This window comes from Lagopus muta, chromosome 5 (genome assembly GCF_023343835.1).
Source record: "Lagopus muta isolate bLagMut1 chromosome 5, bLagMut1 primary, whole genome shotgun sequence".
Taxonomy (NCBI): Eukaryota; Metazoa; Chordata; class Aves; order Galliformes; family Phasianidae; genus Lagopus; species Lagopus muta.
Window position 1 is genome coordinate 2,118,521 of NC_064437.1, and position 20,687 is coordinate 2,139,207.

Consider the following 20,687-nt stretch of genomic DNA (forward strand, 5'->3'; position numbering starts at 1 on the left):
TCCAAGGGTCTGGAGATGTAACAAGAACAGAATAAATCGCTCATTCCCTTTCTTGGTGCATTTTGTTTTGACAGTACCATGTTTCCAAGAGGAAGGAAAAAAAAATAAATAAACCACCAGCATCACTGTTTCACTGCTGTTTCTTCTTTAAACCCGTGAGAAAATATTGGGAGGGAATGGCTTCATCTAAAAATACCCCTTATTGTCTGCATGATGCCAATATGATGTCAATAGAGTGAACTCACTCATGCATTGTATGCACTGCCCACTTTTGGAGGTGGCTGATCTCATTTGGAAGCAGTGGTGGACAGGTGGACATACCTGCTGACTGCCTCCTTGACACGGGAGCTAGGCAAGGACAGGAAAGCTGTATCAGAAGCTTTGTTTTCTGCCGTGCTGCATGGTGTGCATTCCTGCCCTTCTGTTTGGTCACTGAATCACTGGTTACATAGCAGTGAGGCACTGTCAGGTACTGTGCACATTGCCTAATAGTCATGCAGAAATCCCTGAGTCACTTCACCAGTGATTCCAAAGAGCGTGAGATGCAGCTCATACAAGTGGAGTCTCAAGCTACACATGTTTCTATTTCTCTGCATGTTTCCTTTTTGTCTGTCACTGATGGCATCATGTTAAGCTGCTAGATTTCTTAACTGGAAGCAAGTTCTTGCCAGCCCTCTGTGTGTCAACAAATTTGTTTTATTCTTAGTACTGGTAGTGCAGGGAAATCCCAGTTTCTCAGAGTTGCAATCTAGAGAACAAACTGCACCCCAGGTTATAGTTCAGAAATGGAGACTTCTCTGCAAAATTCCTGTACACCATTAAATTGCTACTTCTGTATCATGAAATGTATTGAAATTCTAAGCCAGAGTTTTGGTTTTAATGGACTCTTTTAATGGACTTCTGTGTTTAGTTTTTAATTAGCAGAAATCACTGTCTTTTGATGGAACTAAAAATATCCATATGCCTAAAGTTCTCAGTAGGATAACACCAGTTTTTGACTGTTGGTTAAATAATACATGTATGTACATATGTATGCCAGAATATCTGAATCTTTGGAAGCTATGTACTTTTTTTTAAATGAAAACAAGGAGGCTAAAACTGATGTGTGCACATATGAGAGGCTTCCCATAAGGGAGAGTACGTAAAGCTTGGAATTACTTAGAAATCTCTCTCATCAAATAGGTTTCAGAGAGGCTCTGACTGATTTGGGATGCAGTATGCAGCGCTGCTGATAAGACAAGCAGAGGCCAGGATGCATTTAGTTTACAGATGGAAATTTTGTAACTTCTGTGGCTTCAGGTGGATACAGGAACTCCTCTGTCGTTAGCCAATATTGATCCAGATTCCTTTGTCTTCTACTACATTTCAGCCAGTTGAAGGAAGCCCTTCAGCCAAGCAGCAGCAGCAGAACTACTCACCAACAACAGGAACACGCCAGATAAGTCCATTTTCATCTCCCTCAAGTCATAATGCAGAGGATCTCAGGAACGGCTTATCACATGGTGAGTTGAACATCTTGCCTTTCTTACTGCAACATTTTTCTGGCTACTGGCTTGATTTAGTGATTTGTGTGTCTCATGCAGTATGTTTGCTTTCTTTTTTGTCTTAAGCTTCCCAGTTTCAGATGGAGGAACAGATTAATTTGTTCACGCCAGTGAAACAAATTCATGCATATATACTGAATTTCCATATTCATAGAGGAAGTCTCAGAATTGAAGTGATGTACATGTTATTAGATCAAGTGTAGAAGAGAAGTTCAGTTAGTCTAACCCTCCTTTGCTTCCTTCTATGTAATTTTTAACATAGTTATTCAGAGTGAGGCAGATTTTAGTTAAGCTTACACAGCTCTGACTGTCAGGAGCTCTCAGAAAATGTGCTCTTTTATAATTATATCATTTCCATTTCATTTCAAGATATATCTCCACAGACAACTCTTGATGCAAACAAACTATGAAGTATATTTTCAGTAGAATAACCTGCTTGTATGGATGTCGTAGGTTTTAAGAGTAGAGAAACCACTAACTCACCTAGTGTTACTTATCAAAGCAGTAATACAAAGACACTTATCTTTCCCACGTAAAACCCAAGAGCTTTTGTTTCCTTGCATTACAAGTTCTATAAAAATCACATAGCAGCTGGGTTAGAAGGGAATGTAAGTCATTTAGTTCCAACTCACCTTGCAGGAGCTGGTTGCCAAAACAGGGCTTGAACCCACATCCTTCAGTGCAGTGAGGTCGATCTCTGGCTGAGCACTCTAGATGCTAGTTCAGCGCCCAGAGATGGTTGTCTCACTCTGAAGACTTCAATTATATATTAAATCACTTCTCCTGTTATCACATTCCTTGTTCAGTTACCTTTGTTATTAAATAAAAGTCTCAGGGCTGATTTTGAATTTGTATGGCTTTAGTTTAGCCATCAATACTTGTTAAGTCTTTTTGTTGGGTTAAAGAGCTTTTGATGCCCCATATAGTTTGGAATTTACGGGCAGTAATCGAGGCTTCACCAACATTTATGATGAGCGGAAATATTCTGAGCAGAACAGAATAAACCTGTTTGAAGTTCAGCCCCTAGAAAGGTTTTTTTTTTGAAGGAATGTTTTAAGGAAAACATTATGATTCCGTTCTGTATCTCACATCTTCATCAGATGCAGCTACATGCAGTTGCAGCGTGCGGCCTCCTGAAAACTAGGTTGATGTTTGCAGTGCAGGTACATACTTCCTGACTTGTCTCATCAGGATGTGGCATCCTACTTTCTTACCCAGAATATAACAGCAAGGAATTAGATTCAAGTGCAGTGCCAGCACATGAAGCCAGTAGTTAATGGCCACCAAATGAAGATTCTTGGTATTCTGAAGAAAAGAATCAAGTTAGAACAATCCGTGCCCCATCCACTGCAGGCATTCAGAACAGTTTTTTTTTATTAACACAGTCACATCTCAACAACAGTTCTGAGATAAATAAATATATACAACCCAGCCTTCTACTTTTTTTTTTTCTAAATGAAATGCCCATTTTTGTTTCATGGCTGCCTGTACAGTATCAAAGTATCCTCCAACCCGACTGGATATTGTAAGGATAGGCAGAAACAGATACAAGTTGCTGTTAACCAGTTGCAGATCACCTTAGAAAAGTAGAGTTCACAATTTGAGGATAAAGAAAGAATTGCTTACCCCTTTCCAAGGATTGGGGCTCACAGAACTCCAAATGAGGTGATCTCCAAGTAGAGATGCTTCTCTTCCACTTGCCAGCCCTTAAATGAGCTTAGGGAGGGGTGGACCCATGGCTGCACAGGAGAATTGCTCACACCTCTGCTCCCAGGGCTGGCCACGCTCCTTCACCAGGTGCTCAGTCACTGGTTCAGGCTGTGATCTCGTGGTTCCCATGCAGATATCTGCATGTAGTTTTAAACCTTAGCTTTGCAGACAGCTTCCAATCGTTCATGATGGTAGCAGTCAAATACAAAATTAAAAATACTGTGGCTCTTTATATATGTTCTCTTGGATATTCCCTACATGCAATTTCTGGCTTTAACGACTCCTTTGTTTAGTTTCAGTCAGGTGCCTTTCTGCCACTCAACACCTTGTAATACACTGTCTGACTCTGTCACAAGTTCCAAAGCTTTTCAGCAGCTCTGCATTTGCATTACATGCCTTGTATCTTAGATAGAAGAAAAAATGGAGCAAAATGTCTCATACTAAAATGGACATCTATTAGGATGCCAATGGGAAGGTGAATGCACACCATATTTCCATGTGGTTAATAAATACAGACATGAGGAAACATTCTTTATGAAAAGACTGATCGCAAGATCGTAGCTGACACTGAGGTGGATCATTATTCAGTTATTTAGTACTAGCATCCCTTTGTACCCCCATATTCATATGGCTACAGGATGGTGGGGCAGGCTTCCTCTTATATCACAGTTACAAGTTGTCCTTTTAAACCCACTATTTCTCTTTTCCTTCTGAAAAGACACATTTGAAGTGTTGTGCTGTTTGAACAGATATCACTTGTAAATCTGGTGTTAGTTGAGGTTTTGTTAATAAAGCCATGGGCTTTATTGCTGTGGCAATAACCTACTCCTGGTCCCTTACAAAACAAGGCAGTGCTGAAATACAGAAATAGATGCCCCATCATTTGACAAGCCAGAACATTCTACTGTCAATACAGGATGTCAGAGCCCTTGGAAATAATTTGCACCTTATTTCCTTGTAGTTGTTTACCAGATGGAGCTGGGGGCCAAGCATTTCTTATTAAAGGAATGCGAGGGTTTCATTGCTCAGTTATTATGGTATTTCATGGTAAAGCTTTGTGCTGTATTTAGGCAGATAATAGAAAAAACTTACACGTAGAACAAAGAAACTAAGTCAGAATTACACAGACTTACAGCTGTCAATATGCTAATCCCAAGATTTCCACAAATATAAATGTCATGTGAACTGATAAGAGGTCGAATTGTGAAAGAACAATTTATAGTCAAGTTAGGGTGTTTCATTACTAAGGAACCTGCCCTGTTTCATAATTGAAACACAATCTGCCTGAAAGATCATTCAGCAGCCAGTGTTCAGATTAACACTTTTTCCTGTGCTTCAGAAGGTTAATATTTTATTTTTCTCATTGTTTTTTTCCCTTTCTTGTAAACCTCCTAGGAGGTGAAACTACTTCAGAAAGCAGATTATCCAGAAGAGGGCAGCCTCAAACAGTGAAGGATGCGTAAGTTGAAAAGTGCTTTGTGGGCAGGATTCACATTTCATACCGAATTAAATGAATAGTGATTGTTTTTAATATTTGCAATTGCTGAGGGTTGGATGTTTGAAGGTACTGAATGGGAGGGCTATGGGGACGGGTTAATGCAGGGTTTGCAATGCAACAGTTCTGTCTCGGTGGCAGCATGAGGCACGTGGCACTGCCTGTAACAGGAGTCATGTCCATGGTACTACATCATGAGGCAGCACAATTAAGCTGTCTGTATAAAAGTGTGCTTTGCCTATCCAGGCTCTCCTGAAAACATACCTTATTTTTGGAGTCCAAAGATGAAGGTAAAATAACCTTGGGACGCTTTTCAGTTAAGATCTGATCACAGATAACTATGACAAAACTTCACATCTGCATGGCAGAATCTTTTACAATTCTTGTATTTTCTGCCACAATCTTATTTTAAGCCATAATCTTCAGATTCTTGGACTTGGAGCAGTCCACGTTTACTAAAACACTGATAAATGTTTTGGGCGAGGTATCTGATACAAGTGCTTTCCTAAGCTTGACAGGTGTGAGGAAGGAGAAATGACAAACACTTGCTCCAGCTGAGGCTGTTAGTGTCTCTTGTTGTTAGCATTGCTCAGTCTTTTCTGTTATGAGAAACACTGAGTTGTTTGTAACATTGCCAAATTTCAGCTGAAATGTGGACTGGGTTTTTTTCTGCAGCAGCCAGGTGCCATGTAGGTGTGTTATGTGTTATTTGTGTGCCCTGCCAAACAATCACACCCACCCCAAAGAGCTGGGCAAAGCAAATATTTGTTTTTACTGTGATACAACTTGGTCATCTTCCTGTGAATCTCTGTGTGTTGGATTGTATTGAGGACACCTTCCAAATTCTTGGGAAGTGATCCAATAAACACATTATCCTCAATATTCCCATGACCTTCTCCACTATTTGAACTTGACCAAAATTGCCTTCACCAGGACTGCACTGTTGTTCTTCTAATCTTACCTTCTGTGTTATTCTGCCTGCTCAGCTGGTGATCCAGCAGCTGGTCCTCTGATGTCCTCGACGTCCATCTTTGGTATCTCCTAATGAAAGTCTCATTCACAGCTCAGCATCAATGTGGTTATGCCATGTCTTCATCTCTCCTCTACAACTTGATCTGCTTTATTCTCATTCTGTGTATTCTGACTCTCCTGTATTTAATTCAGGCCCAGTTCTGGGCATCCAGTTGTTATGTAGATTCTCATGTCTGTAGGTCAGGAAGATTTCTCTTCAAAATACCTGAGGTGAATTTCCTGCTATTGCAGTTTGTCCTCATTGAGAACTTACCTCCCAACATAAGGCAACCTCTATTGCCACACATTGCTTTGTCAGCACACTTCTGTGTTCTTTCCTTGTGTTCCTTTACCTTAAGTCCCTTTGAAACTGGAGGCAGAGTGCAAGTGCTGTGCTGCAATGGGTGGCACTGGAAGAATCACCTTGCTAGAGCAGAATTTCTGCAGGCTAGTTGGCAAGCTGGCATTAGAGGGTTGGGCTTTTGTACCTGCATGTGTTACTTTCATCATATGCTCAAGTATCTGTTATTCTGCTGTCGTTTGTACTAATTATTTCTATCACTGTACTTGATGTCCCAGATAAAAATTACCTCAGAACTACATCCACTAATGCATCCATTGCTTTTTATTAATAATATCCGTGACATTTGTTCAAATAATTAATCCTGCACTTAAAGTTGTAACTCTCCCATCTGATTATTCCAGTCGTGGTGCTGATGTGCTGCTTTTCTGTTTGTTTGTCTTGTAATGGAAACTTCCCCCACCATCAGGTTGAAATTCCTTCCTTGCAGGACAGGAAGCATCTCCTCAGTGGTGGAGCCTGGCAGGCAGCAGCACTGTCTGGATGGTATGCTGGGTTGTAAGACAGAAATACTTAAAATGCAAGATAAAAACATCTTGCAGTTACAGCACAGGAAAGCTGCAGACTCCAGTACAAGGGCTGTTTGCTTTGCTTTGGGATGGTGGTCTGTGTGGATCTGAGCTTTCATTTTAGTCTTGGGGAACCAGTAAATCCCTTGGTCAACACTCAGGCTCATTTCACAGTGTCAGTAACCTTGAGCTTGCAGGAGGATTTATGCAATCGTGGTATTCCTTAACATTTAAATGTTGGCACTCCATAATTCAGTATGCTCTTTTTTTTAATTAAAAAAAGGCAAGTGTTTGAAAGACAAGCAGTTAGGAACATGCCAGTAAAACACATTTAAAATCAACACCTACACACTGCTATTTATGTGAGCTTCCACACACTTTCTTGCTTTCTAAATACTGGATTTGGGGGTTTTTGTGAGTGTGATTCTCCCTTCTATGGGGAGAAGCAGCAGGTAGATGATTCCTGTTGCCTCTCTTGATTTGTGTGCATTGCAGGGGAGCCTTGCCTGACCCTTCATGGTGGGACTTCTTTGTAAGGAAGACTCAGTGCAAATCCTCAATCACTCACTGAGGTCTGAAGTTAGATCTAATCTGATGGCGTGTGATCTTAATTTCCTGTACAGATAACCAAGTCTGGTATTTCCACTGGCAATGAAGTGTGTTTGTGGGTAATAGATGTGGTACCAGCAAGTCACATTCCTGTTTGCCATCCTGTGTGACTGGAAGGAAATCCTGATTACTGAACCTGAGTTTCTATGCTTGAAATTAGGATACATCTGGTTGGCACTTCCCATACAGATATTTAAAGCTGCATTTGATGCTGTGTGGCACAGGGAGGTTTGGTGGGCCGTTGGTTCACAGGTTATTCACATCCATGCTGTTACAACGTTGAGGAGCTGTTGGATACACTGTAAACGCTGTTTTTTTCAGTGCCTTGTGGCTAACAGCAATTGTTTCACCTTCACGTGCAGGTTTGCAGCCTTGCAGTCCAACGTGAAAAGATCCTTGGTGAGAATTCTGAAAGCAAGAGAAAACCTGACAAGCCTACAGGTCTGATTTACATCGATTTAATTATTTCTTCATCAGCTTTTAGCGTGGAATTTGAAATAAGAATGAAAGCTTTCAATGCAGCATTTGAGTTTAAGGGAACAGGGAAACAAGTAAAATACTGGAACCCAAGCAGAGTTGGCCTGGAAGTACAGAGAACACACACACACATACGGCAACTTAATAGATACCTATTTTTGAATTAGAAGTTGCTTTTCCAAGCAAGCTACTTAAAATGCATCTCTCTCCTCATTTTGTACATGAATGGAAGCATATGAAGTAGTTACCAACTACTATTTATAACTAGCAGTGTGAATTATTACTGTGCAGATTTATATGTCCTTGAAGATTTAATATCCCTTTGTGTTGAAGTGATTGTACTGTTTAATTTACCTCTAATGTATCATCATTTAATAGAGTCTGCTTAATACATGCGAAAATGCAAATAATTCTTCTGGTTTGCTCAGATTTCTTTTCTCGAATACATTTAGAACAAGGTTAGCTGCCGAATATCAATGTTCTTGAAACAGTTCAGCATACGGAGAGCATTTCATCATTTATTTTCATTTATGTGTGGCCGACAGCATTTTGTTCACAGGGAAAAAAAAAGCAACCAATGAAACCAGCATTGCTAATAATTGGAAGTCTTATAGTGGAAATGTTTGTTTAGAAAACCTTTGTGTTTCTCATTTGCCACTGTATATTCCCGGATCTACCATGAAATGCTGGGGGAGTATCCAATATTCCCATAGGTCGGTAAATGCTTGCAGATTTCTCTTTTCCTAACATATTAGAGCAAGCTTGTACATGCTCCGAGATTGCTTTCCTGGGGATCAAGTGTTAATCTGTTTAAACAGCTGAAGACTTCTGAATGAAGCGTAAATAACAGGAGATTTTTAAGCAACTCTTCCAAAGGCACCTGAATGCCGTTTTCAAAAGTAACACACGTTCTTAGCCCTGAAACTCCGTCATCCCGCTCGCTCTGTAAGAGAAAATCTCGTGTAGCATTGAGAAAAGTATCCCTAAAGTTCTTTCTTTTCGAAATTTGTTACAAGCTGTGTCGTTTGGGAGTGAGATTTAACCATCTGTGATTATGGTTTTTTCCAGGCTTTAGAGGGCAGCAGAGAGCTGGAAAATATCATCGGTGTCTCCGACTCGTCTTGCGCCTTGAGCGCTGAAGTGCAGAAAACCCAAGCGCTAAGTAAGAAGGATTTTCGACAGTATTTATACAGCGCTGTGTTAGAATGGAGTGTTGCACTGCGGGCCTCTGCCGCGTGAATTCTTTGGTCAGAGCAAATACACCTTAAAGGTCCCTGTGCAGCCAATGGGGACATGAAAGAAAGGCAGCCCCAAAGACACACTTCTAACTCAGCCGCAGGTGGAGAGGAAAAACTTGGAAGAGCAACAGCTTTTCTCATGTAAATAGTGAGCTACTTAGTGGGCACTTAGCTAGTGATTAGCCTAAACGTTTGCACTTTGATTGCGTTGCCTTTCTTCTCTTTTTGGAAGGAAGTTGTTTTGTTTGTTTGCCTGTTAGAAGGATTAGGCTGAATATAGGTTTCCAGGCTTTAAAAATCGCTATTCATCTGTCTTTAAATGATGGACATACCAGATGCTTATTGTGCTGGGAGAGGGGCACCTTACCGATGGCACATCCGTCATAGGAACTCAGAAAGTCAAAGGTTTTCTTGTTTTAGGAAACTTTTATCCTTACTCCAAGCCAGAGGTTTTTGGGACTTCTGAATCCTCAGCAGCTGGAAGAGCGTTTGTACTGAAGTTCCCAGCAGCCTCTGCAGTTAGAAAGCCAGTATGTCCTAGGAAAGTATTTTAATGCAGGAAAAAAGCAAAGCCACAACCAACCCTTATCACTCATTGCTGACTTACAGGTAACAGCCAAAAAACGCTGCCGGTTATCCGAAGGAAAAAGTAACTCTCTGCCTGGTCTGGTCCTTCCCTAGTGATCAAACTAGCTGCAGGCACCAAGGAGTTCTGTTGCTGTTCAGGCCTCGATCTCTGTGCCTTGCAATAGTTCTGCTCCTTAATTTTCACAGCAGCATGAAAGCATCCGTACCCACACGGCATGTTTATGATGCAGCCGTGTGTCTAACACTGCATTTACCTGGGGACTGCTTCTCCTCCAAGGTTCACCTGTACAGCTCTGCTCCTCTGGGCTTTTTGCACTAAGCAATTTAGTTCCCAGCCGACAAGGAAATGCAAACATTGTACACATATGCACAGTCACTGCGTTCTCTCATGGGACATGCATTCAAAGATGATAAGCATGCAAAGTTTTTTATCCTGCAGCAAATGCGATGTTTTGCTGGTATACATTATTCCAGAACCCATCAGGCTGCTCTGTTACCTGCAGAACCCAGTGCTGGAACTCGCTGCAGGAGGGCAGAAATCAGCTGCCTGACTCTGCTGCTTATGTTTGCGCTTGGAAGCTACCAGATTTTTCTGACCAAAGATCACTGAGACTCCTCTAATGCATGAGGTGGAATGTACGCACCACACGATTCCAGCACTACTGTTGTTTAAATTAACATTTCTTTCCTGCCTTGTATTCCAATGCTCATTCAGATTTCATTTTGCATTTGTATACAGGGTTCTCGTTCCCACTGTCATGCAGATAAGCAGAGGCTTTCTTACACAAAATGAAGCTCTGTGAAAACAGTCTATGTTTACATTACTACCCTACACGTGGATAGGACAGTACAACCATCGAGCCCAGAAGGTTGCAAATGAGATGTCAGACCTCTTGTTGGCACTTTATTATGTGCACTGTTTCCCTAAGCTTCCTGTTGCCTTCAAAATGGGAAAGAATCCTCATTCCCCCACTCTCTGGATTAGAACAAAGTCCCATGTCAACAGTAGAAGATAAAAATGGGGACAAAACGTAATAGGAGGCCTGTAAGCACATTTCAAAACTATGTTCTTCTCGCCTTCCTTTTGTCAATTTTTTTTTAGCAATCCATAGATACACCTGGGGTTTTTCTTCTTATTAATCACGTGAAGGAAAATACAAGTGCCTCACAAATGAATAAGAAAGCATTGCTGTTGTTTTCCTTGAAATCTCTGGGGTATCGTTTATTGATTTTAGGTTTCTTTCTTCACTAGTGAGCCAAGCAGAAGAACTGCAGCTGTTGAAAAGGAACCACGGACACCTTCCTGCCCAAGGTACTGAGAAACAAAAACCAAAAGCAAACCAATGTTGTAACTTCTACATAACAGGCGTGTTGATGATTCCTTTTAGTTGATTCCTTCTTAGTTCTTTCCTCCTGAAGTTGCATAATTTTAGCGTATGAAAGTGGCAGTAATCCAATGTATTTCTTCTGAATTTGCAGCTCAGCCTGAACTCTTGCACTATTCAAATGGAGATTTCATCTTTTCAGCTATTTTGTTGTTCTGAGTATTGCTCCATAGAAGTGTGTCTCATTAACAGCCCTGCACCTGAGGCACGATCCAGAACTCAGTGCACTCAGGCCCTTGAGACTTTCCCTGCCCTTCATACATCCAAGTTATCTTTGTTCTCTCACTCTCCTCTCTCTCCTCGCATTTGGAGAATACAAGCCAAGTAACACGCGCTGCCTGCAGCAGAACCTTGATCGCCCTGTACGTACTGGGAGGTGCTTAGCACGCTCCAGGGGACTGTGAGATCCCAGCTATTAGGTTTCCTCATAAGTAGGCCTGTGAAAACATGTGAAGTTGGTGGCGTTTGATCTCACGTGGCCACACAGCCCCTTCAATGCCTTGGCTAAGGGAAGTGGGGGGGACGCTCAGACTCCTCTTGTCCTGTTCAAAAGAGCACAGCCACTGTCAGGCAGTGCTGGTGCTGAGCTCTGTGGGCCTCTGCAGATCAGCACAGCCTCTGCTTCCCTCGTGCCCTGCTCTTTAATGACTGCTGGTGTGAAAAGTAGCCCACCAAACAGTCGCCAGGGATCAGTCTTACTGGAGAAGGAATGAAGTATTTGGGAAAAGCATGATGGGAAATAGAATATGAGCTCAAGGTGACCAATTTTGGCGGTTTCAAATGTCAGTTTTGCTTTAATAAAGAATAATTTCTTATTTGCAGTCTTAAAAACACAGAAGTAGAAGAGGCCAATAGTTTTGAGATGAAAGGAAAGCATTTGGAGATGCTTTGCCTTTTAATTTTGGATGTGGTTTTCTGTAATTATTTGTAATTAGTTATGCTCAAAATTTAAAACCTGTGACTGTTCTGTGGCTTGATACTGATGGAATGTCACATTATCATCACATGGTGAGGCATGAAATTTATTTACTTTACATAAACAACCTCTGCTTAAAACAACTTAATACAAAACATTCCTTGCTCAATGGGCAGCATTATGCAGGACTCAGTATATCATTTTGTGTGACCAGCATAAAAAATGCCATCATTGTTTGTCCATGACTAGCATTTACAGTAAACAAAATGTTTTTGAATAGAATATAAGCAAACTGTAAAAGAGCTGCCAAGAGATGAAATCTAGTCAGTATGCTGCAGTCCAAAACATGCTTTATGTGTGTTGAGAATGAATGTGTAGGTTGTGATATGCATATTTTAAAGGAAAATCTAATCACTTCAGTGTTTGGAGGAGTGAAGATAACGTTCTACAAAGGAAAGCTATTTAAGATGGTTTGTACAAACGATATTAATAATTTCTGTTACCCAAAAAAATAAACAGTGACATAAATCATGGCTGTGACTCTGCTGTCTGAGGCAGAAACAGTAAGGGAGTGTTAGAGAAGATCAAATATTTGCTGTGTAGGAAGGAAACGGCAAAACTATTTGCAGGCTGTGTCTTCATAGTCAAATAAAAGCCCCTTTATTCTTGTCTGTGTTCACCCTGATGAGCCCAGTGCCACAGGTGATCATCCCCACTAAGGTCAGTTCCAAACGTTCCCAACTTTCATTTGCTTGTAATGCAAGGCCTCAAGTTTGCTTCTTTGAAACATGAGTGGCTGCTCTCCAAGAAACTGGATCAGGGTTAACTGGAAGGGTTTTGATCGAACCCAGCTGAGATCACCACTGAAAGCCAACTGCAGACATTAGGGACCAGGTAGCACTGAGCTGCAGCTTGTCCGCCCAGCACTGCAGTGCCTTGCACAGAAGGCAGTGGAAACGCTGACCTCTGTGAGCAGCTATGAAGCGTGGCACTTGGACCTGGTTTGCCACAAGGCAAGAAGAAGACTGACTGTTTTTCTTTGCAGCCAGTTTAATCTGCTCAAATTCATGCAAAAACTCTCCTTGTCTGTGCTCTCATTGAGCAGGCAAACACCTTTGTTAGTCCAAGAGCCTCAGCTGCAAATACTTCTATGAAAAGCACAGAGATGCAAGTTTTTTTCTCCTAAACAACGCCTTGCTTTAGGCTTAAAATACAGCCGGATAATCTAATTTTAATTTAAAACTCCCTGGGCTACATAGAAAGGCAATAAAATGGAGAGACCTGTTGTTGAAGTTCATTTTCTTGTGCAGGAAGTCTAAACTGGTTCATCTTGGCTTGTCTGGAAACTTGGCTTTCTGCATTAAGGGATTCTCTTCCAAAGTGTTTCAGAGTTCTGTCTGTCGGCTGCCTCGCAGTGCAGATCTGAACTTGACACTGTTGCCTCTGAATCCTCAGGCATTCAGGAAGGTATTTCCAACTGCAAGTTCTGCAGCCTGCTGATTTCTGGTAGAGTCATCTCAAAACAAATCACATCGCAGCCACAGGAGTGAGGCATTCCTTTTTTTACTTCTTGGCCACTTCTGCCTTCTGATCTGCTTCTGTAGGACTTCTCTTTGTCCAAGAGAACCACGTATACATCACAAAGCGCACAGTTCAATTTTGGAAACAGTGCAAAATAAAATGAGGAGAGTTCCTTCTCAAAACAGAATGGCAATAATTGAGTATTCCACAGTTCATCCTAATTTATGTCAGCTTGAGTTTGGACTTTCTGTTGGGTCTTTGTGTGTAAGCAACTAAACAGGTGGGGTCTGTGCTGCTGGGGGCAGCAGTGAGTGAGAGTAAATCCATCTTACAACGCATTTCTGCCTCATTTTCAAATGAAGGAGAATAAATCCATTTCTGGATTTCAGTTCTTTAATCTGTTCGGGAAAAGCTGTTCATGATGACACGAAAAGAAGTTTCTTAGCTTAGGTGAGGATCCTTTCAATGAAATCCAAGTTATGCCTTTCAGTCGTCCCACGGTGTGTGTTTGTACGTGGGACTGCACGAAGCAGAGCAGTGCTGTGCACACACCCCACGGCTCGGTCCGACCCACCTGCTCTGTCTGATCATAAAGTGTTTCGACTCTCTCCATGCAGACAAATCATTCTGCCCTCCTGCACTCGCAATCAAAACCAATTGTAAGCCTGCCCCAAAGCACACGTTAAGGAGAGCAGTGTTGTATGCTGATTTTTAGTCTGTGGATGAAAACCTGTTGCTCAGGCACACTGGCAGCACGTGTTCTCAGTCCGTGCATGCAGCTCTTTCTTCAGTTCATAAAGACCTTTGCAGTTCAGAAGAGATAACAGGAACCAACTTAGGCTGCTATCCAAAAAGTGCTTGTGGTTTGCCCAGTGCAGGCGGGCAGCTTCATCTACTGAAGGAGCCCTGCTGAAAGGCAGGGGGCTGCTGGCCGTGCTCCCATGGCACCGCGGCACAGCGGCGTTTGCCGGCACGTCCAGCTGACGGAGCTGAGGAGCGCGCCTTTAGAAACAGCCTGAGATTTAAGGAGTGCCTGAGCTTGCCGCCTGATAAGCTTTTTGGATAGAAGGGGGCAATTTACAAACCTCTCCCATGATTTAACATCTTCTGCAATGCAGATGAAATATTAAGCTATTAACTTTGGTGGCAGATACAGAAATGCACATGAGACATACGACTGCAGGCCCCGCCGTTATGTACGCATAGAACTGTCAGCCTGCATTTTATATGTAGGTGTCCACCACATTTATTCATGAATTTCACACTCGTGTTTACACTCTATTTTCCTATGTACCTTTTTACTGACTCGATAGCCATTAATTTTTAATCCTAGCGGATCTAGACTTTGGAGCATGAAGTTTAATGAAAAATTAAAGCGTTGTAGTGCTTCCAACAGCTACGTGTAGCAACTGTGTGAGAATAAATACTGCTTTCTCCCATGAATATAATTATTTTAAATAAAAAAGAAAAGAAACATTAGTTTGGACTCACTTAGAAGCAATTATATGTTTAAGAGGTGTAAATAACTTGCTACCCAGACGTTACAAATATCCAGGTGCTCTGTATGTGCTGATGACAACAAAATTGAAAAGAAAGACTGTAATAATTCTGACTGGTTTTCTCTGCAGAAGATATTGATTATTTGTGTGTGGTGAGAGATTTGGAAAATTCAATTAAAGGAGTTGTGCAAAGGTTTCATAAATTTTCCTGGTACAGCGTGTACACAGACATTGTTGCGTATTAAATCAATGCAGCACTTCACAATATATTTTCTTTGAAACATAAAAATAAATAACATTTAAACAGTTCTGCTTACTACAGAAACAAATTTTATTTTCTGTGAAGCATTCAGTCATGTGCTATCACTGACTCATACACATTTGCCAGCTGTAACAAATTTTATAGACGTTTTCTCCAGAGACATAGCTCATATACTATGAATTTTTAAATGAGCAAATGGTGAAGAAGGGATGTCAGCAATATAAAAATTGATCAGTTAAAAGATAAAAGCATAAGTAAAGAGATTTGTATGGTAGTCTTAATAGGTTTTATTAAATAAAAATACTATAAAAAGACAGTAATGAATAGACTGACGGTTTTAACTGTGGTTGAGGTGGAGAAAAATTATTCTGGCACATTTAGTACGAGATTGGTTTTATATCACCTGACAGGTGGACATTTTTTTTCTTCCGCTTTTTAGATCTGCAAATGTTTTAGGGCAGCCAAACTTGGGAAAGAACAGTAGTGCAAGTAGGAGAAGAAACCTGGGATTGTGCCCTGCTGATGCTGTAGCAGGTTGGGGCAGCAGGGAGGTCGGCCTGCTGGCTCTGAGGCCGGGCTTTCTGGTGACCATCGGGGTGCTGCCCTGTGCTGAGCCGCCCCAAAATGCTGACCTGTCCTCCTGACCCTGCACAGAGCCCTGCCTGCTGCAGGCACAGCAGACTTTCAGCTGGAAGTTTGGCTGATATTGCTATCTGTGCTTGGATGCATTGGAGCTTACATATGGCTTCTTCCTGTAAAGTACTGAGAGGGAAGGGTTGTTTTGTTTGTTTTGTTAAGGGCTTAGGAGCTTTTTGAGCAACACATTACCCTTGTGAGCTCACCAAATACACTGCTCACCCAAAGAACTGCTGTGACAAACGTTGTACTGGTCTGGTCCATCTGGGAAGTAAATAATATATTTTTTTTCACTCTTTGAATACCTAAATGCCATCTGTATAAGCATTACTATCAGTGTGGCTCATTGAAGCGTGCTGTCACTGTATACATCTAGAACAAAAAGCAGAGTCAAAGTTTTCCATGAATCTGGGCAGCTTACATTTTTAAAGATACCTTCTGAGAGTGACATGCTGGTGTCACTGTGGTTGCTTGGGTGATGGGTTCTTTAGATCCTGTGTGGTGTGAATGCTGCTGTCAGCGAGTAAAGGCCTCATCAAGGCTTCTGAATGAGCTGCATTTAGCACAAAGAAGCCAAAGAACAGCAGCTTGGCCTTGAATGCCTCCAAGGATGGGGCATCCACAACCTCCTTGGGCAGCTTGTCATACAGGATTGGAGAGTTTCCTATTCTAACTGATAGCTGGTGGAATTTTTTTAATGACAATTTGTATAAGCAAAGGGTGTTTCTTAGCTGTAATGCCGCGAAGTTGTACCTGAGGCAAAGTTGAGCTGGATGTTTTTTTGGGAGTAATCTTAAGAGATGTAGTTTAGGATTTGTGGCCTGCTCCACGTAACGTCACTGGCACCTCTGCTGGAACTGCAGGCAGGGCTGCTGCATCACACCACCTGCAGCCGAGAAACCACAGCACGGTGAGAATCAGACCTGTCCTTGCCATCACCCGTGTCTTTACTGGCTTTGATGCATCTTTGTGGGCTTCTGTGCAGCCCTTTTCCTCATAGGAAGTCTTTTTAGCTTTAAACACCATAAATATGCCTGCGGTCCTCAGTATGTTGAATATATTGCAAATAAATCTGAATTCTGTCCTCACCCTTTTGTGGTGGTAGAACCAAAACGCAGTGTGAACTGTCAGCAGCAGCAGCGCAGAGCCCAGCGCTCATCATCTGCTGCAGAGCCACCCAGAAAGGCACCTGCTTCCTACCCCTGATGTTCCATTCCCTGAGTTCTCTCTGCCCTTCTCCCAGCCACCTGCTCAGCCCCTTGGCTGCTCTGAGGGAGGCACAGCCAGCAGGGCGCAGGTAGGTTCTGCTGTTTGCCATCCCCTCGGGGGACTCAGGGCTGGCCGTTCCGCTCCTGCAATCCTTGGTACAGCTCTTTATGGTCCTTACACGTCTATGTCTATGGTCCTTACAGATTTTTTATGTACTGTCTGAAGTAAAGAGTTCTGTAACCATTGCAGTAGTTCACTTAACTCATATTTGTGTGGAGATTTTCACCAATTCTGTACAGACACCACTATTCTGCTCACAAAACACTGATTTTCTTCCCCCACAGAGTACGCCCAGCCAGCCAGCAGCTCTGCCTTCCTGCAGCTGCTCCTCGACTCTCTGTAGCCTCTGTCAGCTGTGCGACTTTGCCAGCTGCTGCACACAGGTACCGTAACCCTGAGGACTGAGACATGCTATTTGCAAACATGTGCAGAGCAATCTATGATACAGGCTTGCAGTCAAAACTGGGATGATTTGATGGAGAAATGTTGACATACTGAAACTACAAAAAAAAATATCCCACTCTAAAACACCTGGTTGCATTTCTCCCTGCCAACGCTGTCAGCCTCTAACTGGATACTAAGAGTGGCAATTCAGCTGTAATGCGTGTAAACTAAGTACAAAAATGTGTGCACTGCAGCAGATAACATTTTCTGAGCTGCTGTAAGTGACTCCTTACAGCTCACCAAGATGAATGCACAGGAGTAGGACAAGCAGGCAGGAAGGGTACAGGGGGGAGGAACAGCATGGAGACCCCAGGCACCTCCTGCATTCACTTATCACAGTGTGGGATGTGAGCATCCCGAGGTGCCACTGAATGTGCAAATTCGTACAAGCCCTCTGCAAGACAACAGGTCACCTCCTCCCATCCTGTGAATGGTTCATTCTTAGCAGTCCCAGAACAGGAAGCATAAAGCAATACACTAACAGACACCTCGAGTCCTATTTAAGGGTTTCTAAATTCTTCCTCCTTTGGCTGCTTGTGCTTGTTGCGGAGATGTGAGAAAAGCCCAGTTAGAGGCTGACCTTGTCTGTCCCTGGCTGTTACCCACGCATGGGAAAACTGCCTGCTCGTGTGTTTCATAAACCCCATGAGCCAAAGAAGCCTGTGAAGAGGAGAACGCCCGCAGGTTGTCACGTTTCCCTTTGCACTGTAAGGACAGCACTGCTTTTGGAGAGCTGGAGCACTCTGAGTTGTTGTGACTGAGGAATATGGAGCAGATGTACGGTTTCTACCAGCTGTACAACTGATTCAGTGTGGGGGTGAAGTCATAGACACATTTTGCTTCTCAGTGAAGGTTAAATTGTATTCATAACCATCATTAACTGGAAGGAAAATTTAAAAACAGCTTCAAGCCTTGCTTGGCCACAAGGTGCTGCCACCCCAGCACCGAGCAGCTGCTTATCCAGCGATTCCCTACTCCTGCCTCCTTCCAAACCAGCTCCCCCCTGTGGAGCCCAGCTCCCTGTGAGGCTCATGCACTGAAGCCCTTTGCTTTCTTATGTTTACAGATACACGGCTGTGATAGCTAAACAATCCTTTCACCATTATTCATTCAACTACTTTCTGTAGATAGGAATATAGCATTTCCTTAAGACTCCAAACGTTACTGTAGTTCAGCAGAGACCATCTGTTGGCCTGCATTGCCTTAGGATGTGTGTGCATCTATTTTCTGAGCAGCGAGGCTGCTGCTGGACACAGGACAGAACTATAATTGTGAGCAGATCATATGAATGATGATGATGTTGTCTAACTGCAATTTATTTTAGTCATTCCTTATCTCCCCACAGGCATTATGTGAAAAATGCATTCCACATCAACCCAAAGTTCTACATCTGCTTGATTGTACTTAAAAGGAGAGAAGGACCAACTGTAAGCCTATCTCCCCTGCAAATACCAGTTAGGCATTGCTCGCTGTGCTAGGCAGGTGCACATCTAGATAAAATTTCTGGCATCTATTTAAACTTAACAATGTGCACAACCAGATAATCTCAATGTAAATAATACATTTCTCTGTGGTTATTTTATCCCAGCGTGTGTACAGAACGCTGATCTCGATTTACTGCTGCATGGAATATTAACTATTTTCTTCTGTATGTTCTTACTGCAAATATAAAATAGTTACGTTGCTCTGGTTTAAAAAAAAGTTGCAGTCAAGCATCCCCTGCAAGAACTGCTGAGGAGAAAATGTTGTAAAAGAGAAGCATTGGATCCCAGGCCTTCAGGGAGCAACGGACAGCTTCACAAAGCATGGTGCTCGAGGAAATGGCTGCTTCCTGCTGGGGCTGCTCAATTAATCTCCCCAGCAATAAGGCAGCAAAGCACGATCTAAATGACTGTGTCTGGGTTGCCAACAGACTTCCTAAAAATCTACAATATTTGACAGGTGACACAGCTTTTTATAATGATGATGGTGACCAAAAGATAAAGGAAGCTCTATTATGCAAGGAATGGTTCTGATTGCTGACCCTTTGATTTGTTTATACGCAGGCAAATTACTCATCTATAGCTGCCACTTCAGGACAAATTTGCCATCTACAAAGATGCTTTCTCTAATGCTGACCCACTGTACAAAGGCACTGGAGTCAAGCCCCCGTTACAACAGCACTCTGTTGACATTCTTTTCAGGTCACCATTTTAGTTTGGTTCCAGTATTTAATGATATATAGAGAAGCTTTTATCAAACATCTTCTCTTTGATCACTGTGCTCAAAATTGAACTGCTGAATTAGTTGGGTGCAGCCTCTCTTGTGGGGAGAGTGCAATAGAGTGACTTCTTCCCCAGAATGACTTTTTTTTCCCCTTAAATTTCATGAACAGAGTGAAGTCCAATATAAACACAAAAAATTGAACATCATTTCTTGCTAACCAGTTTTTAGAACACTGAGAAAGAAACATTACAATATGTGGTTAAATATATACGTAGTCAAATGTGGATGTACTGAAGCTTTTGGAAGTTTTAACAAATAAAAATTACTTGCATTTAATTGCTGTGCAGTTCAATGTGAGAAGTTAATTGTCACTCATTTGTCTGCGCTGCTTCTTGCTGTTGCTACGTGCACAGGCTTCACCAGCTGATTGTTTGCATGATAACGGAAAAATAAATAGTTGGGACTAAATGGTAATAGTTGATATAACCTGACTGTAACCTTTGTAGCCGAAAATTAAATAATCATTGATCTGTACAGGGCCTGCAAGTGAACTGAACGCCATCTACAGCAAGCTGTTCCGTGCAGGTCTTAGGAGAACAGTTATTTTGCAGAGGAATAGTAGGGGTGATGATGGACAGTCAGCTACAGCAGTAATTGAACTGATTTACACAAAGCTCACCCTATCACAAGGACAGTTGTTGCTTAACCATTTTTAGGGAAATACAATGTTTTCACCCTAAGCTCCTGCTGCAAATACTCCTGGCACATGCCTCGGCTATTTAAGCAGTTACTGTTTCTTTGACCTCTCCCTGTACCGGGCTTCTGCCTTTCCGAAACAGCTGGCTCTGTTAAGAACCATTTCCAGTTCCACACAAGGTGGATCGGATGACTCTCACTTTATCACCCCTGGAGGCCATCTCAAGGACAAAGAAAAAAGATACACGCAAAACTAATGTTTTTATACGGGTGGGAAGGACCCTGCCCCGCTCTTGTGACGAACACAAGAGA

At 42.2% G+C, this 20,687-nt stretch overlaps 1 protein-coding gene across 2 annotated transcripts in view; it reads left to right on the top strand.

The window, feature by feature from the left end:
* Positions 1-20,014, top strand: part of LOC125693055 (integrin subunit beta 3 binding protein) — a 23,991-nt gene extending 3,977 nt beyond the window's left edge. The window contains exons 3-9 of one of the 2 annotated variants that reach the window (XM_048944458.1): positions 1,370-1,502; positions 4,650-4,713; positions 7,602-7,680; positions 8,785-8,878; positions 10,795-10,854; positions 17,315-17,413; positions 18,820-20,014. In XM_048944458.1, coding sequence (XP_048800415.1) covers positions 1,370-1,502; positions 4,650-4,713; positions 7,602-7,680; positions 8,785-8,878; positions 10,795-10,854; positions 17,315-17,373 — 489 coding nt within the window. In that variant the 3' untranslated portion in view covers positions 17,374-17,413; positions 18,820-20,014. Of the gene's footprint in view, positions 1-1,369; positions 1,503-4,649; positions 4,714-7,601; positions 7,681-8,784; positions 8,879-10,794; positions 10,855-11,021; positions 14,188-17,314; positions 17,414-18,819 lie in introns of those variants that run through there. The other variant, XM_048944457.1, reaches the window with a different exon arrangement.
* The last annotated feature ends 673 nt before the right edge of the window (positions 20,015-20,687 follow it).